The 17,843-nt window shown below is 42.0% G+C and overlaps 1 protein-coding gene across 8 annotated transcripts in view; it reads right to left on the bottom strand.

Annotated features, from left to right (window-relative positions):
- Positions 1 to 17,843, bottom strand: part of TENM3 (teneurin transmembrane protein 3) — a 2,290,771-nt gene that overhangs the window by 57,872 nt on the left and 2,215,056 nt on the right. For all 8 annotated transcript variants that reach the window (XM_054701057.1, XM_054701061.1, XM_054701058.1 and 5 more), the window contains 3 exons: positions 15,933 to 16,079; positions 2,422 to 2,638; positions 1,275 to 1,394 (listed from right to left, as the gene is read on the bottom strand). In XM_054701057.1, coding sequence (XP_054557032.1) covers positions 1,275 to 1,394; positions 2,422 to 2,638; positions 15,933 to 16,079 — 484 coding nt within the window. The remainder of the gene's footprint in view (positions 1 to 1,274; positions 1,395 to 2,421; positions 2,639 to 15,932; positions 16,080 to 17,843) is intronic.

Genomic DNA, 17,843 nt, shown 5'->3' with positions numbered 1-17,843 from the left:
CTTTTCCACAACTACCTGAGCTTATGTTGTAGATACTATGAATTGATCTACTAAGATAAAGAATATTCTAGAAACCCTTGACACTACAACCATGTCTTAGAGAATGAAGTCAACTTGTGTTGGCAAGAATGTGGTTAAAAAGGAACCCTCTTACACTGCTGGTGGGAATGAAAACTGGTCCAGCCACTATGCAAAGCTGAGTGGAGGTGCCTCAAAATACTAAAAATGGGTCTACCATATGACCCAGTGATTCCATTCCTACAATCTATCCAAAGTACACAAAAACACCTGCACTCCTATGTTTACTGCAACACTACAACAGCCAAGATATGGAAACACCTAAATGGTGCAGAACACATGACTGGATCAAGAAGATGTAGTATATAAACAATGGAATATTACTCAGCCATCAAAAAGATAAACTCATGCCATTTGTGGCAACATGGATGGAGCTGGGAGGGATTTTGCTAAGTGAAAGTCAGAAGAAAAAAGTTAAATATTGGATGACTTCACTTACATGTGCAATATAGAGAAACCAAACAAAAGGTCAAGCAAAAGACAAAACTTGCAAGCTGACCATAGATCTGAGGCATACAGCAGGGGAGAGGGAGGGAAAAGAGTCAAAATAGAGGAGGGAAGAGCACAAGGCACTGTAGGGATGGATTATAGGGGCTATGGTGGTGGGAGAACAAAGAGGACTACACCTGAGGGGAGAAATCAAACACTGTTCAAAAATTAACAAAGATGTAAGAAAATAACTACATGAAAGTAAAAAAAAAAACCAAAAAATAAACTCACTAGAAAAAAAAAGAAAATGAATTGACCTGTAAAGAACTCGATGTACAGGACCTTAAATCTCTACCCCATCTGCCATCACAGGTTTTTGAAGTCTTGTGGTTGTGATTCTCTATTTTTTTTTAAAGACTTTTATTTATTTTCATACAAGAACCAGGGTACAGGCCAGAAGTGAGGGAGGGTGAGAGGATCCACCTTAGGCAGAGCAGGGAACAGAACAGGCAGACTGACGAAATGCACTGCTGAGGGGAGCAGTGGGTGAGACAGGAGAGGTCTGCCCCACCATGTGGGTATCTCCACAGCTGGCAGGGATCGAACCGGCACTGCAGAGGCTGCAGACAGCTTAACAGCGCTGTGCTCAACCACCTGCGCCACCAGGGAAGCCTGCGATTCTCTATTAATAGGAACAATGACACATGCTGGGTGATAGAAGAAAGCCTAGTTTTCACATGTAGAGTAGAGAGTGTGTGGGGACTCACATTCCATCCTGGCGGGTAATGGTGTAGCCATATTCCGGGTAATGGAAAAATGAGACATTGACACCGATGAGTGGCGTTCCATCAGCAGTGAGTACTTGGCCTCTGATGACGGATGCAAGACTGTGGGAAAAGCAGAAGAGTGAGAAGAACATTTGTCTTCTGGGGCCAATGCCATCATGCTTTCGAGATAATTCAGCGCAAGGATAACACAACACTGTCCCAGGCTATCCATTGTTATTCACAAAGCCTGGACCTGAATTACTCGGGAGACAACAGCCCTGTAAATTCAGCGCCATTCACAGTCTTTAAATGCTGGTGTTTGTCCTGTGTTTTCATTCATGGCCAGCTGGTTTTTGGAGAGTTGTCAAGGCCAATAACTTCGAGATGACTTTTTAAAAATTATAAATTGTGGTTTTTTCATAAGTTATATATCTGGGCTTTACATGAAAAAAAAGTATACTTTCCAATTAATTCTGAGTCAATCTGTAAATCTGCAGGGACCAAGAAGTAGGAGATTTAAAGGGGCAATAAGGAACATTTGTGCAACAACTTTTAATCAACTGCTGGGCCTCACTGTGTTTATGTTGTTAAATTACTGCAGACCCAGGAGTTCTGGATAAATCATCTTCTTTTGCTCAGTGAGACACAAGACACCTGCTTTCACTTACTGGTTTATTTTCAGGTCATTACTGCTCTGTAAAGCACCAGGCACACAGCTCATGCAATCTTACTGCCATGCCGTTAGCAGTTCCATTACATTAATTCATAATTTATATTATTTAGTGAGCTCAGCTAAAAAAAAAAAGTGCACTTCTGTTTTGCCTTTTGGGGTCCTTTCATTGCTTTTTTTTTTTTTTTGAAACATTTCCAACTGTGCTAACAAAATCACCTAGTTAAATGAAGATTTATTGACTCCTTAATGGGATGTCCTGTTATGCTTTGGATACTGAAATTGACAAAGTATGTGAACTGTGTCAAAAATGCTTGAAAGGCGAAGTTTGGTGAAAAATTTGCCAAAAGAGGAAAAATTGCATTAAAAAAAAAACCCACTTTCATTCAATTCAGTTATCAGCATTTCCTATAAAGTGCATATAACCACGGAGATTATCCCTACACATCTATATAAGGAAAAGAAAGAGGTATTAACCTCTTATTGAAAGGACTTTCTCCAGGTATAACATGGGTGCTATCAGATCCTATAAGAAAGCTGATTCGATCGTAGAAGGATTTGGCAGCTTGCTGAGATGGTGACTGTAAACTCTGGCTGATGATATCCTGAGGGTCAGGCAACCCGCGACAGTAGGGTTGATTTTGGCAGGAGCTTTGCAAACAGCAATCAGGGTCCATGCAGTCAGTGAGTCCATCTGCAGAGAGAATTGTACACCAGTAAGAGAATTCCCCTCTGATAAAGAAATAAGTTTTGTTTGTGGGTTTTTTTTTTCCAAAATCAAATAATTAGTTCCCCCTACCTGAGTAATTTCTATGAGACATACTTTTTGGAAAGAGGTGCAGTATAAATTCAGTACTTACAGCTGCTTTCCTAGACAGTAAATATTTGCACTGAAGATGACGGACAAGAATCATATAGATTGATTCTGAGTTAGCAATAAAAAATTACTGGCTAGGACAACCAACTAGTGGTATGAAGGGATATGGTTTCAGGTGAAGTATAATTAGGCCAGCCTTCTATATTTTATTTATTTATTTATTTATTTATTTATTAGTTTGTTTGTTTGTTTATTTATTTATTTATTTATTTATACATACATACATACAAGAGCTGGCGTACAGGCCAGAGGTGTGGGGCGGTGAGAGGATTCACCAGAGACAGAGTAGGGAACAGAACAGGTGGATCTACTGAAATACACTGCTGAGGGGAGCGGTGGGCAAGTCAGGAGAGATCTACTGCACTATGTGGGTTGCTCCCTGGCCGGCTGGGGGATCCGAACTCACGCTACAGCAGCCTTCCATATTTTAGACAAAATGTGAACACGGAGTATAGTCAAACAGCTAGCCACCTATAAAAGATGATGACTAAAAATTGGAAAAGCATCAGAAAATGAAAGTCTATGAAATAAAGCAAATACAAACATCAAATAGATAAGGCTGGCCAACCACGATTCAAGGAGACAGCCGTCCCAAGGAAGGTTAGTTAAACAAAAGGAAGGTACTTCTCAAACTTGAAACAGGAGACTGAGCTGCTAGTGTCCCTCCCCTAAAGTGGGATGTTAATTAAAAATCTGCAAATATGCATAAGTAATCATATTGGAAATGAAAAGAGACCGATGATGAAAAATTGACCGATAGTGTTGGTGATATAAAAAGAAGTAATGGATAGAACAAATTTCCTAGGCCCTTTTCCAGGAAGGGAAAGCATGTTCTGCATCCCGTGTATTCTGTTAGAAACACATAACAAAGTACAAGAGTGTCAGGTTATAATAGTGGATGATGCCCTTAAAGGTCTTCACTCGCTAACCAGAGGATTTTGATCTGTGAATTTTGATCTGTCTGGAAATTACTATATTTCTCAGTATAGATTAGTACAAACATCAATATCTTCAAACCTCAGTATCTGATCTTGGAGTGACCCATGCTCTTCATAAGCTCAACTGAAAATATCTAGTCACCCTATATGTCTTCTTTAAGGGAAGTTGTTTTGGAATAATTTTTATTATTAAAGAATGCAGGTGAAGTCCTTTTTTTTTTTTTTTTTGCTTTAGGCTATACTTATCAATGGAATACAAGCTTGCTCCTTCATTATCTGACAGCAACAACTACAAATAGGCTACTTTGAATGATACTGCCCAGCCTAGAAGTAGGTCAACTCCCCCACGGGTAAGATAAGAAACAAGATGGCAGGGGCGGGCTCACGGTCCCTAAGTCACCTGTGGTTTCCTCCTTAAGTCGTTCCCTTTTCTTTGGACAACAGCGCTAAGTTTTCTTTTGGGTCTCCAGCCCCCCAGTGCCCCGTTCATTTCCCGTTTGGTTCAGAAATGTACATGTGACCTCACTTGTCTACCAGGAGCAAATCTCAGGAACTACCAAGGAAGAGATCCCGTCTCTGTCTGCCCCCACCAGCTTGGGGCCCTAAGGCTGGGAGAGTAGGGCCAGCAACCCCCTGCTTTCCCCACAGGAGAGCCTGTCTGGGAACAGAAGCCTTCCCAGAAGCAGAATGAAGAACTGGATAGAGAAAAGACAGCGGGATGTAGTGACATCTTTGGGGGTTTTGCACAAAATTGCACTCACTGCTTGGACACCATTTTGGGTTGGATTTTCCATCATTTGAAACTCAAAGAGCCTTACTGTGTTTTTTCGAATTGCATTATTATAATGGTTTTTGGAGGTAATGGTAGTTTGCAACACTGTATATGATTTAGGAGGGTGGTTCACACCTCTTCAGATGTGTGTTACCATAACACACCCACATGGACACAAGGCTCCCTGCCCCTCCTCTTCCCCTTCTGGCAGCCTCAGTTCTGCTGTCAGATTTCTAGGGTTTTGGTTTACTTGTTTCTATTTTCAAAGAGACTTAGTTTATCTAGAAAGAGTAACTAAAAATTTTCCCTGAAGATGAAAGCAAAAAGCTTAATAAAGTGAACACTTGAGTTAGATTTATGGCACTGAATTCTTTTTTACATTAATATTTTAATTTTGTTACTGTAATTTCTACACACATGGAAATGTAGGAGTTAGAATTTCTGATTAGCAGATCTTATTACATATGTTTCCTTATTATAGTTAGATTTTCATGTAGATGTCTTACATTTCTTGAGAAAAGCATGCTAATTATTTGAAACTGCACATTCCTTTGACAAAAATTTAAAATCATGTTTGAGAAAATCAAAAGCAACTAAGTTTTGCTATTTCACACATATTTACCAAAATATTACTTTCTTAGCCACAAGGCCAGGAAGATGAAAAATGTCTAAATATGTCTCAATATTTCCAGTGGAAGAAAGATAAAACTATGCTGTAGGCTTATTTTTCATGGGGCTACATTATAATAACGCAATTCACTGTGTTTTCTTCAGCTCTCTCAAAGAACTAGAAACACAGTAATTAAGACTCAGATTTTAAAGTGGTAGACGGCTGGCTATTGCCCCCGTGTCATTTTTTGCTTCAAAATAAAATAACCCTTTCCGGAATATGTCTTTTAATGATAGACTGAAGAGTCCTCACTCTGTGGATTTAGAGTAGGTGCACGTATGCTTGGAGGGAATAATTTAACACAAACGTCTGCTATTCCAGCAGTTTCCCCCCTTGTACTCATTCTTGAACTACTCAATAGGGAAAGTCCTTTCTGAAGACTGTATTTTATCTTCATTGATCTGGTAAATTAAGGGTTAAATACGCCTTCCTCACCTACTCGCTCCCACACTATCTCCCTTTAGGCACTATATGGTACAGTTGCCAAAGAGGAATGCTCAAATTTAGTCATTCATCTTTGTTAGTTTATAAAAAGCAAATGTACATCTGGCATGTAGTCTGCAGGTCATAAAACTGCATGAGATTGACACCTTCTGAACTAATCAGTTGGAAATGCATTTTTACAAGCCTCTCTGCTAACATCAATCAGAGAAAGAATCTCATTTTCAACAGCCAAGATTCAGGGACACACTGTTTGTTATTTTTCTGCAGAGTTTATCAGTAACTTGCCCAGGCAAGTGACGGATGGTTATGAATCTGGCTCCCTATAACTTGAGAAAACATTTTTCATTCTTTGTGCTTTTAGAGCTAGGGCGATCCAGTACAACTAAGTTGATTACCCACTTGCCCAAATGTATATTGTAGTAAAATTGTCTTTGTGGAATAGCTTCTCAAAATCATCGAGATTCCATTTTAGTCTCAGGAATATTAGGTTGGCTCAAATTTATATTGTCAGAGAAGCCATAGCTAATAGAATTTATCATAAAAATTCTGAAGAGAACCAGAAATGCTCAAAACCCACAGAATAACAACTTTAGTTGTCAGTTAAGTGCCTTCCAATACAAGGGGTACTTTGATGTAAAGTACACAATATAGTTTATGCTTCCCTTCACTCGATCCTTAGCATTATTGCTCTGGTTATCATTTTTAAACATGTTCTTGTCCTTCCTTAGGCTGTCATCAGACTTTAACAGTAGTTGGCAAACTTTTCCTGTCAAGGGCCAGATAATAAATATTTTAGGCTTTGTGGCCATACAGTCTCTGCCCTGATAGACAACAGATCCAGCAAGCTCACCAAAAGCAAATATAAGCAAATGGGAATACAGCCAAGTCAGAAGCTTTTGTACCATAAAGAAACCACAATAAAAATATAAAGGCAACCAATGGACTGGGAGAAGATATTTGAACATCACACTTTTGCCAAGGGATTAACTTTCCAAAATATATAAAGAACTTGTACCACTCAACAACAAAAAAACAAACCCGCCAGCCAAAAAATAGGCAAAAGACATAAATAGATATTTCTCCAAAGAAGACATACAGATGGCCTAGAGGCACATGAAAAAATGTGCAACATCACTTATTGTTAGGGAACTGTAACTCAAAAGCACAAAGCTGTATCACCGCATCCTTGTGAGAATGGGCCATATAAAAAAGACCAGAAACAACAAGTATTGGAGGGGCATGGAGAAAAACGAAATACTTGTCGGTGCAGCCTCTATGGAAAATGATGTGATGATTTCTCAAAAAAATAAAAATGCAAAGTGCACACAATCTACAAATACCACTGTAAATACCCAAAGGACATGAAAACATGAATATAAAAAGATGGATGCACCCTCCCATGTTCATAGTGCATTATTCACAATAGCCAAGACATGGAACCAACCCATGTGCCCAGGACAGATGACTAGAGCAAAGTGTGGAATACTACTCAGCTATTAAAAAGGATGATGTTGTGCCTCTTGGGACAAAATGGATGGATCCTAAGTGATTATGCTACGTGAAATACACCAGAAAGTGAAAGGTAATTACTGGATGTCTTCACTCACTTGTGGGACATAAATAACCAAAGAAAACCAATTGCAAAGAACAGCAAAAATAATTCATTAGTACTGTGAAAAATATACTGGTTGTCAGAGAGGGTAGAGTCAGGGATGGAAGAAGAGTTGGGGAAGGAAGGTAGTGGGGACTGACAGTGCAGCTTTGATCCAGCGTGAGAGAGACATGGGCAGACACAGAGGGCTGAAGGTGACTTCCCAAACTATGTAATGTAAATGATTGGCAAATCAATAAAATTTGAGGAAAAAAGGACAACATGTGAACAAGTAGGTGTGAATGTGTTTCAATAAAACTTTATTTACAAAAATAGGCTTTCTCCCAGAAGTCATACTTTTTGCCAACCTCTGATTTTGCCTTGAAGTTTCTATCCTGCCCTATTTCCATTATTCTTCAACTCCTTCTCAATATTATTTCCCTAGGAGGTGTAAACAATGCACCTTTTGCCAGATTATTAAAACTTCTTTACTTTGGGATGTGTTTCCCTCTGGCTCACTGTCATACTAAGTCATGAGGATTAATGCCAACACTGACTCTGAATATTTCTCTAGGTTATCCTCTGTGCTGCTTTGAGCTGAGTGTCAAAATTGTTATTTTTCCTCGAAGCAAATATGGAATTTTAATTTGTTTTTCAAAATCTTGATTCACTGGCTAGGTAGCAAATCATGAATTTCCTTTTAATAAACTTTCTTTTTTACTCAAAAGATAATTAATGCCTACCTCCATTCTGCCAGCCTTCACAATATTTAAAAATCCTTCTTTTCCTGTTTCAAGTTAGCAGTACAGATAGGAATTCTGATGCAATATTTTCTGTTCGAATTTCAGAATTTTCAGAGTATAGGTGAACCATTCATTACTTTTAAAATCCACTCGTTCATTACTGAATTGTGATCATAGGTGATTTTCTGTTTCTCCTTGGTTGGTCTACACCAGTAGACTTGCTTTCTCAGTAGCTTTAGTCTTTCACTTACTTCATTTCAATACCAATGGCTCAGGCTGATCATTCATTCTCCTGAACCTCAAATCCACAAACTGCCTTCTCGACAAGATCTCAGCAATAGTTGGATTTTCCCAGGATCCATTCTTGGCCCATCTCTTCTCTCCATTTTAGTTAGAGTAATCTTTGTAGAAATCAAATTTGACTCTCACTTCCCCAGCTAACATGCTTCCTTTACTTGGTTCCTGCTGTGGTCTGAGTAAAGTTAGAAATCCTTAATGTGGCTTGGAAGACCTTCTCTGATTATTATTACTTCTGCCTGAAGGTTTCTAACCAGCTTTTACTCCCTATTACCATCCTCATCTCCTTCTCTAATCATTGACCATGAGACAGTGGACTCATGAAGCTCCTTGAGGGTTATTCTGGTTAACCCATGTGTCCCCAGCATCTAGGACTCTGCTTGATGTCAAGAAGATCTACGCTATATTTGGATGAAGGAAAGAATGAATCTGAGACATTGCAAGATATAATGAGGTCAAAATGGCATCTTAAAAGTCCATTAGATCTGCTCTTTGCCATGTAAAAATACAAACATTTGTAGGTCTTCTTGGCATATTCCTTTAATTGTTTTTACAAGTTCATTTACAAGTCCAGCACCACGATCTTAGTCTTCCCAGCTTCAGGAACTCTGGAACAGGTAGCAACTCCACCTCAAACATGCAGATAATGAGAAGGCTTGAAAGACTGAAGGTTTAACTTAGGGACCTGGGTCACTGACTGAGAAACTGAGCTACCTACCAATCGGAGATGCTGATCTGGACTAACATATGAGACAGAAATGAAGATCTTATGTAGGCAGAACAACAAGGTCCTAGAGGTACCTGTGGTTTTCTTACCTTAAACACTATGGTAACCCTCACATTCCTATTTCTTTTTCTACTTCAATAGATACTTTTAAAAGTTCTTGAGTTCTTGACTAACTGGACATTAAGCAATCCACATCATTATGAGAAGTATTAGGAAAAATGACATGAACTACTTTGCATAATCTTAGACATGGAAAGGCCCTACTTAGGAAGACATACAACCCAGAATTTACAAAAGGAAAGTCAAGTCTCATAAAAATGTACCTCTTATCAAGTGAAAACTTCCACATGACAACAGACACCATAAACAAGTAGGAAAGATAAGTGCGAACCTGGGTTAAGATACCTGCCACACACCTAACAATTAAAGGAATATGCCAAGAAGTACTAACATTTCAAAAAGAAAAGCCGAAGAACTCAGTAGAAAAATGGACAAGAGAAATAAATAAGCAATTAGCAGCAGAAACACAAATGATTAAGAAACATATGTGAAAACCTTCAATCCACTGGTAATCAGGAAAGCACACATTAAAACAATAAATGTGGCATCCTTTTCACCTGGCAGACAAAATTCATATTTTTCATTTTGTTGGACAATTTGGTTTATGTCACTGCTTATGTACAGATGATGAACAAGGGAGAAAATAAACACTTACACTGATGAAAAGTAGACAGGGAAACCTATTTACAAGGCAATTTAGCAGCAGCTCTCAAAATTAAAAATTAAAATACACTTTGATGCAGCAATTTCACTTCTAAATGTGTCCAAAGAAATATTTACACATTTACACATACACACACACACAGGTTCTCTACAGATTTGTCTTTATACTAAGAAAATTAGAAACAACAAACCATTATTAATGGATAAAATGAACTATTAGTGGTAAAATGAACTAGTACATCTGTGTTTCTGTTCAAAAGAATGAGATAAGTCATTATGTACCGACATGAAAAAAATCTCCAGGATGTATTCTTTGGAGGACTCAAATTTAGAGTCGTATCCAATCTCATTGAAATTTAAAAACATAATATCTGCTTATTTATTTCTCATTTTCTTGATTCTCCATGATGCACTCCTAAAACTTACATAATGCTCCGTCATGATATTCCTTTAATAAAAAATCAAATTCAATTTAAAAACCATAAACGGGCTCATCTACTCACTGAGGGTGCAGGAGAAATATGCTCACCAAGTGGTTGGTTAATTATTTTGGCAATGAGAACGTTCCTGTGCTGTGACTACTGCTCTGAGCCTCCCCGTGACCCAGACTTTCTTCATGTGGAGTCACTGGCTAAGGAGACCCGTTTCTGAAGGGGGTTTGGTTCCACCTGTTTGGCTCTTATTTTCTTTCTCTGTCTAAAACTCATCTAAAAATAGTGATACAACCACCTGTCCCTGACCGGGGAGCTATTGGGGCCCCTTATTTCAACACAAGTTAGTTCTAGAACTGGTTTTCCCCTGCTTGAAAAATTCTGTGGAAAGCAAGAGTTCAGAGAAACCCAAACCTCTCCCCACAGCAGGATTCAGTCAAGTCTTTCAAGACAACAATAATCTACACCCCCACCCCACAGCCCCCACCATCATCTATCAGAATAATAAATTTTAATGCTTGGAGACTCTGACCACAGATCTGATAACATCTGAATTCTTTTTGGCAAGTGCGTATGATCTCTCTTGTAATTTTCTTTTATCCATTTCTGCCTTCTCTTCCCAGTTGTTACTCTATTTAATTTATTTATTTTTGAAAAATATGTTTTGGAGAGTACAACAGTCTCATCCTTTTGCTAGAACTTCTCTCTTTTTCATCTGTTTTCAAATATTTCCTTATTTTCATTTTGTAATCTCCCAAGTTTCATTGCTTCCATTCATCATACTCATTCGGTGCTGCCATTAAAATTTCATTGATTTCTCCATGGCTCTGTTGCTACTCTTAGCACATTCCTAATTTGTCTTGTGGTTTGAACCTTTCTTTTCTTTCTTACATGGTTTGTATTTTCTAATTTCTGAATAACCTCAATTGAATTGTGTTTTCCTCTGTACTACCATTGACCTCCAAAGACTTAAAAGAAAGCTTTTTTAGGTTCAGCTACCTCACACAACAAAGTAATCATTCTGAAGGACAGAGACTATTTCTATTTACCAGTGAGATGTGAGCAGATAGAGATTCCTAGGAGGATTTCTACTTTGGCATTTCACCAGGATGGCACAAGGCGTAGTATGAAGCCGGGTCACTCCTGCCCCCTGAACACCCCATTGTCTAGTACCATGCTTCAGCCACCCACAGGGAAGTTACCCACTGAGGGGCCAAAAAGGCATGAGTCAAAACTTCCCTTTGACTAGATCTCCCCAATGAGAAGAAAGACAGGGTATAGTAATGATTGCCAGAGAGAATGGGATTTGGAGAAATTACCAGTTAGTAGGTGTCTGGAGCTTCCTAAAGATTCCCTCTGGCCAGCAATTACATTTTGATGCTCGTAGAGTAGACCCACCACTGATGGGCTGTCTCAAGTCAAGAAACCCTCTGCTGATGGGACCCAGAGCAGGTAGCTAGGTACAAGCAACGGTGCCTCTGAAAGCAAACTGGGGCTACAGGATGGCCACCTTGCGAATCTTGGAACAGAGAGCACTGGTTTTCTGGTTCTCAAGAGAGAAGGCTGTGATTTTGAAGGAAGGCAAGAGAAGGAGAATAGAAGATTCCTCCTGAGAGGGACAGGCACCCACAGGCACATGGGGAGTCCCTGGTGCATATTGTCCATTATACTCAAACAACCTGCCCTGGGGAGTTATCACCACGACTGCAGTAGCATCTGCTCTTCTGCCTGCCCAGAATCCACGCCCCTCTCTGCCAGGGACAGCCTTCACCTTCCTCTGTGCGTGACCCAGCTCAAACCATTGAGAGTCAGGGTCAGGCCTCTGGAACCATTGGCAAAAGTGCCCACCTAGTTCTGGGGTGCTCACGCTAGTGGACTATTAACCCAGAGCTGGTGGGGACCACTTTGCAGGAGAGATAGTTAGCCTGGGGCCTCCACAGCAGAGCACAGGGCTGGCCAGGGGTGAGTCTGAATTTCTGTTGTTGTCTGGACACAGGTACAGCTATGTCTGAGTTTTCATATTAGTGTAGGAGAGGAGTTTCTATTGTGGGCAACCAGAGAGTCTTTCCTGGTGAGAGTAACTGAATAGAATCATTGAGAATGGGAGGGATTTCTGGTCAAGAGGAAGTGGAAGTCTGGGGGGAAGGACAGGGTGAGACCGATGGAGCCTCAAATCCATTCGAATGAAAGGAGGCATCAGGAGACGAGGCTGAACCCCCCTCAGAGCCTTCGGCAGCTACCAGTTCTCATTTGTCACCGGTCTCTTCTCCAATCTCAGCGACTGCACGATCAGAGTGGGCTCTGGGATGTGCACATCGAGAGGCAGGTTGACCTTGCAGGTGGAGCTGAAGGAGTGTTCATCGGCCAAGCCTCGGCTGGGGCTCGCGTGCTCTGGAGCGCTCTCCGCCAGGACAGGATCCTGTGCCCGGGCGCCCCGTGCCTCACGCCCGTGCGGAGACGTCAGCACGTCCACCTGGCCTGGTGACCATTGGCTTTTGGTTTTCCGTGTGATTTGATAACCCACTGTTCTGTCAGCTGCCTGGTCCAGAAGACCTGCTCCAAAAGCCTGAGTCGGCTACCTGGGGGATCTGAGCACCCCGGGCGGGCAGGCACCTTCTCGATGCCACCGAGAAGGGGGCTCTTTGTCAGGGCCTTCATGGCGGGGAACAGATGGGCAGTAGTTCTGGAAAGCTCAGTGTCCTGCGTGCATGGCAGCTGTTTCCTTGAGCCTTAAAGAGACGAGATCCCCTGGACAGGACGTTTGTTCCTGCGCGTGTGTTGGTGTGAAGGGAGGCGGAAGGTCAGTTCTTTTGATGTATTTTATTGATAATCCATTCTTCCTGTCCCTCATTAAGAAGATTCTTCTAGACGGCTTTCTCTCGGGCCTTTTAGAGTGGGGACAGGGGATCTCCAAGGGCAACACTAAATAGGGGACACCTAGTTAGTGAAATCCAGATGTTGGATCCCTGTTGGATGTTGGATCCACTATCTGCGGACAGTGGAGACAGGCTAAATTGGGAAGAATCTTTTGAAGGGGCAGGAAGCTGCTTCATCTAAGAGAAAATATTTAACGATTTCTCCATTTGTAGCTTTGTATCTTCTTCAGTTTGGGGAATGATATATAACTTTTTTAAAACACAGATTGTGTTTTTCAAAGTTGCTCAGACAATGCCCGTAGCTGTTTATAGGACGTCTTTAATTCCTGACTGGGGATCAATCGACCTCTTCTCCTGACTTTCTTATTTAATATGTTAATTCAAAAGACTTAGCTATTTTTTGGCTAATTCACCAAGCTCAGGTGAGATCCTCCACCACACAGGTCCAGTCCTCATGTCACACAACTGAAATTACTTTGAACATTCCATTCCATTGTCCTCACATAGTGACAACAGCAACCTCAGTTGCCAGATGATGGATCTAGATCTGGGATTTGGATCTAGATCTGGAGAGAAAATATAGTCTCTCTACACTTTGACTCAGCGGGACTCAAAGGTCCCTCTCGTAGAGGGGAGAAGGCACAGCGGTTACACTCTTAAGATCAACAGAATTAGGTTAGGGACAGGAATACAAATTATATGAGATAAGTGGAGAATCCGCAGGGAGGTCTTCTATCCGCTCGGATTTCCCCTGGAGAGGGAAGCCTGGAGATGGCGGTTTCATGCTAATGAGAATAAACAAAGGGGAAGCAGGCCAATTCACAGTTGATAAATTTTGAGGAAAAGGAAAAACCTCCTTAGCTGATAACAACACTAAAGAGTTGATTAGCCCCTCAATTCCTCTGCTGTGTCTCTGCAGACTGGGGGACTTGGGGGGGGGCAGTGCAGAGTCTCTGCCTGGAGAGACGCTTCCTCATTGGAATCTTTCAGAATCTGAAACCCTCATCAAGGAGAGCAGCTCCCCCTCCCCAGGCAGCAGAAGACATGGGGCTGGGCTGCTTGGGGGAAATAATGAGAAACTAGCCATCCGGGATTGGATGGGGTGACCATTTTTGCAAAGCACCTGGTGGAGAGTCAGGGCCACAGGGTGTCATCAGGCAGGAGAAGCCTGAGGGCCTGGGAGCTCCTGAATCTATCAGGGGCAGAAAGGAAGGGAGGCTTTGCTCAGTTTGTGGCTCAACTTTCTTGCAAGTCCAGGTTGAAAGAGAATAGGGAGAAATGCAGGAAGAGAAGACACCATAACATTTGGCTTGAGACTGACTGTTCGCCCAGGGTAATATGTGTGTGTGTATGCATATGTGGTAGACGTGCGTGCACATGGTATGTATATGCGCGGTGCATATGCATGTGTATGCATATGTGGTAGACGTGCGCGCACATGGTATGTATATGCGCGGTGCATATGCATGTGTATGTAGTATGTGCTGTGTGTGCTGTATATGTATGTATAGTGTGTTGTGTAAGGGTGTGTGTGCGGTGTGGTGTGTGTGGTGTATGTAGGGTGTATGCGGTGTGTGTGTGTTGGGGAAGTGGGGCAGCTGACAGGGGGTGGGGGGCACTCTTGGGGGGTGGGTTCCTAGAGACCAGTAGTCAGGTCCACTCTTTGTAGAGAGAAAGAGGCTGTTCAGCTTTTCTAAGAACCTCCGACGAATTTCAATCAGTCAAGATGAGGCTCTTGAAAGCAAAAGGGGGAAAATTGGATAATAATAGCTGCTACTTAGAGCATACACGTGCCTGTTACTCTGTGAGCCCTTTATAGACATTCTCTCAGCGAACCTTGCAGAAACTCCTGGGTTTACAGAGAAGCAGCTGAAGCTGAAGAAGGCCAGGATCTTGCGCAGGGTTGCGGAGGGGCCAGGCGAGGGCAGAGCTGACGGCAAGACACACTACGTGCAGCTTTCCCCATGGGGCGGCGTGTGGGATGTGGGAGGCCACGGAGCCCGGGGAAAAGCCAGATCCCCCAAGAAACCCAGATGCACAGCTGCTGAGGAACGGCAGCACCAGGTGTCCTGCTCCCCGAGACGTGCGGGCAGTGGCCTGGAGGTGCACACAGGGGGCAGGAGCCGCAGCTTAGCCAAGAGGGTAGCCCACGTGCAGCATCACAGCCGTCAGCAGGGTGTGACGTTACGAATAAAAAGATGAAGGACACAGCTTCCGGGGATGGTTTTCCATTCCAGCTTTGCCTATTCCCTCCACGCCTTGCAACAGAAAGGCCCAGAAAATGCCTTGCATCTTTTGGAATGTTTAGTTATGAAGATACTGCTTCGGCGCTCCCAGTTCACAGGGCCCTAAATACTCTCACTGTGCTGCGTGGAATCGTCACCGGGAGATCCTGCGTGCATTATGCTGGAGCTGGGCTACCTCGCCTTTTCTCACAGGATGATAATCTTGCATTTGTTTCAGGGAAAAAGGGAGCAGAATCTCTCAATCAGCATTCATCCATTTTTCAATCAATCTAATCTACAGGGATCAGACTTTTCTGGCAGTGGATAATTGTACTCGTGGTAACTGACAAATCTGGGTGTGGGCTCCTGGCTGGCTCTATGCTCCGCATTTTCCTTTTTTCTTTTTTATGCATACAAGAGTTGGGGTACAGGCCAGAGTTGCAGGGCGTGAGAGGACTCACCAGAGACAGAATGGGGAGCTGAACAGGTGGATCTACTGAAATACACTGCTGCAGGGAGCAGCGGCTATACAGGAGAGCTCTGCTGCACCATGTGGGTAGCTCCCTGTCCGGGAATCAAACTCGTGCTGCAGTGGCTGTGATAGCTTCATAGTGCTGCATCTTAACCCCTGTGCCACGAGGGAGGCCCCACGCTCAGCACTCAGCATTCCTTACCTCCTTCATTGTCTTTGCTGTCCGTGCAGAGGGTCTCCATGGCTACGTCACATCCCGCGCCTCTCCAGCCGGGCTGGCAAACACAATGCCAGCCGTTTTGGTCCAGGGTACACCTTCCATTGCTGTTGCACAGACCGGGACAGCCCTCTGTGGAAAGAGACAAAGAAGGAAAACACAAGTGACTTGAGTATGGAACGTTTTTGCAGCTAGAATAAACAGATAAGGGACACTTAGTGGGAACAGGCCTTTATCAACAGCACAGATACTGTAATTGCACATGAATAGAAACAGCCACCTTCTGAAAGAAATCTAATTCTTATCCAAGTGGCATCTGTGATTGGCCTGACCCTTGAGACACCACTTACCTGTGCAGGACACAAATATATGCCAAGATCCACTAAATAGCTGCAGGCCAGACAAAATTAACTTCAAATTTTTTTCCTTTAGCAAAGCAACAAGGTTGATTGTATGGTGTGAAAAAGCATCTCGGCAAGGTAATTTCAGATTCCCTGCTATGGATTTTTCATCTGTGGTCAACATTCCTTGTCACTCAATGGGACAGGCCTTCCCAAAGCACCTTGTTGCTTCAAAAAATTCCCTGGAAATTCGAAAGCATGAACGTGGGGATGAGGCTATGAATGATGTTCAAAAGAGAACATTAATTTTATCTGGCCTCAGAGTTGCTGTGTATTCATGTGAAATTACAGTGCATTAAATCATTGCACAAAGTATAGGCCGGTGTTATGACTATACTTTATGCCAGAGTACATTCCTTTTCACAGAATAAGCAAAGCCCGGGAAATAGTGAAGCAGCTTTAGCGTCTATTCTAACAAACATTAGGATTCAGGCTGCATACGATGGGACAGGACCGACAGGATTTCCAACTAAATGTAGTAGCTGTGCATATTTGATTACTTAGGACGGACAAAATGAAATACCATAAGGACCACAATAAAACATCGAGAGACTGAACAAAAACACGGTAGTGACGTGCTTCAAGACAGAGCGAAGAGTGATATTGTGTGACAATCTCCCTAAGGCTTTTATGCTGTTACCTTTATATCCTATCTTGTCTGCTTTTATGGGCAAGGAGGGAAAATTTGGGAAACAATTAAAATAATTTAATATATCCAAAATCTATAATTGTTTCAGTCTAACATGACATTAAAAAAAAATAAACCATTTTTGCCACTTCCTACAGATGATATCTGGCATGCAGCCAACACGACCTGTTCATGAGAATGATACTCAGGTAGATTCTGGAAGTCTTGTCTATGAGTGTGATATGGCACGGACAGAGATAAGGAAATCACCGCTTTAAAACTGCAAGAATTGTTGGCGAGTAATCAGATCTCTTTGGACGGGATGCTTTATAATTTGGTACAAAATATATATTCGTGCAAATACTTGCGAGAGCAACTGGGGTTTATGACACGGTTCCTCAGAATCGGAATGCTACTCTTGTTCGGTGACAAAATTTAAGGGAACAATCTGTTTAAAGATGTTTATTTTAAGTCTGTATTAAGAGAATTATTCATATATTGGCTTCCCTCCTCCACTGAGGCACTTGAAATAAAAATATCTCAAAGAGATGTTCTGTCTCGTAAGATCAGAGTTAACAGAAAGAAGAAGGTCTTGACAGTCTCTTGTGGCAGGGTGGAATGAAATTATACTTGTCGATGCCAACAGGTCAGGATGAAATTAATTTTGCTGCTGCTTTTCTTTCAGACAATTACCATCTGTATTTATGGATTAGCCAATACAGAAAGGTGACTTCTCCTTATGGATGCTATTTATTTGTTTTGTTTTTGACAAAAAAGAAAGATTTAATTGCCCCCCCCACCCCCGACAAAGAGGTACAGCAGCTGACTGCGTGCACATAAGAGTTGTTCTCGAAAGCCTGGATATTG

This window comes from Talpa occidentalis, unplaced genomic scaffold, assembly GCF_014898055.3.
Source record: "Talpa occidentalis isolate TD23 unplaced genomic scaffold, MPIMG_talOcc4v2.1 talOcc4.4, whole genome shotgun sequence".
Taxonomy (NCBI): domain Eukaryota; kingdom Metazoa; phylum Chordata; class Mammalia; order Eulipotyphla; family Talpidae; genus Talpa; species Talpa occidentalis.
The sequence above is the reverse complement of the archived record's forward strand: the minus strand, read 5'-3'. Positions and strand labels throughout refer to the sequence as shown.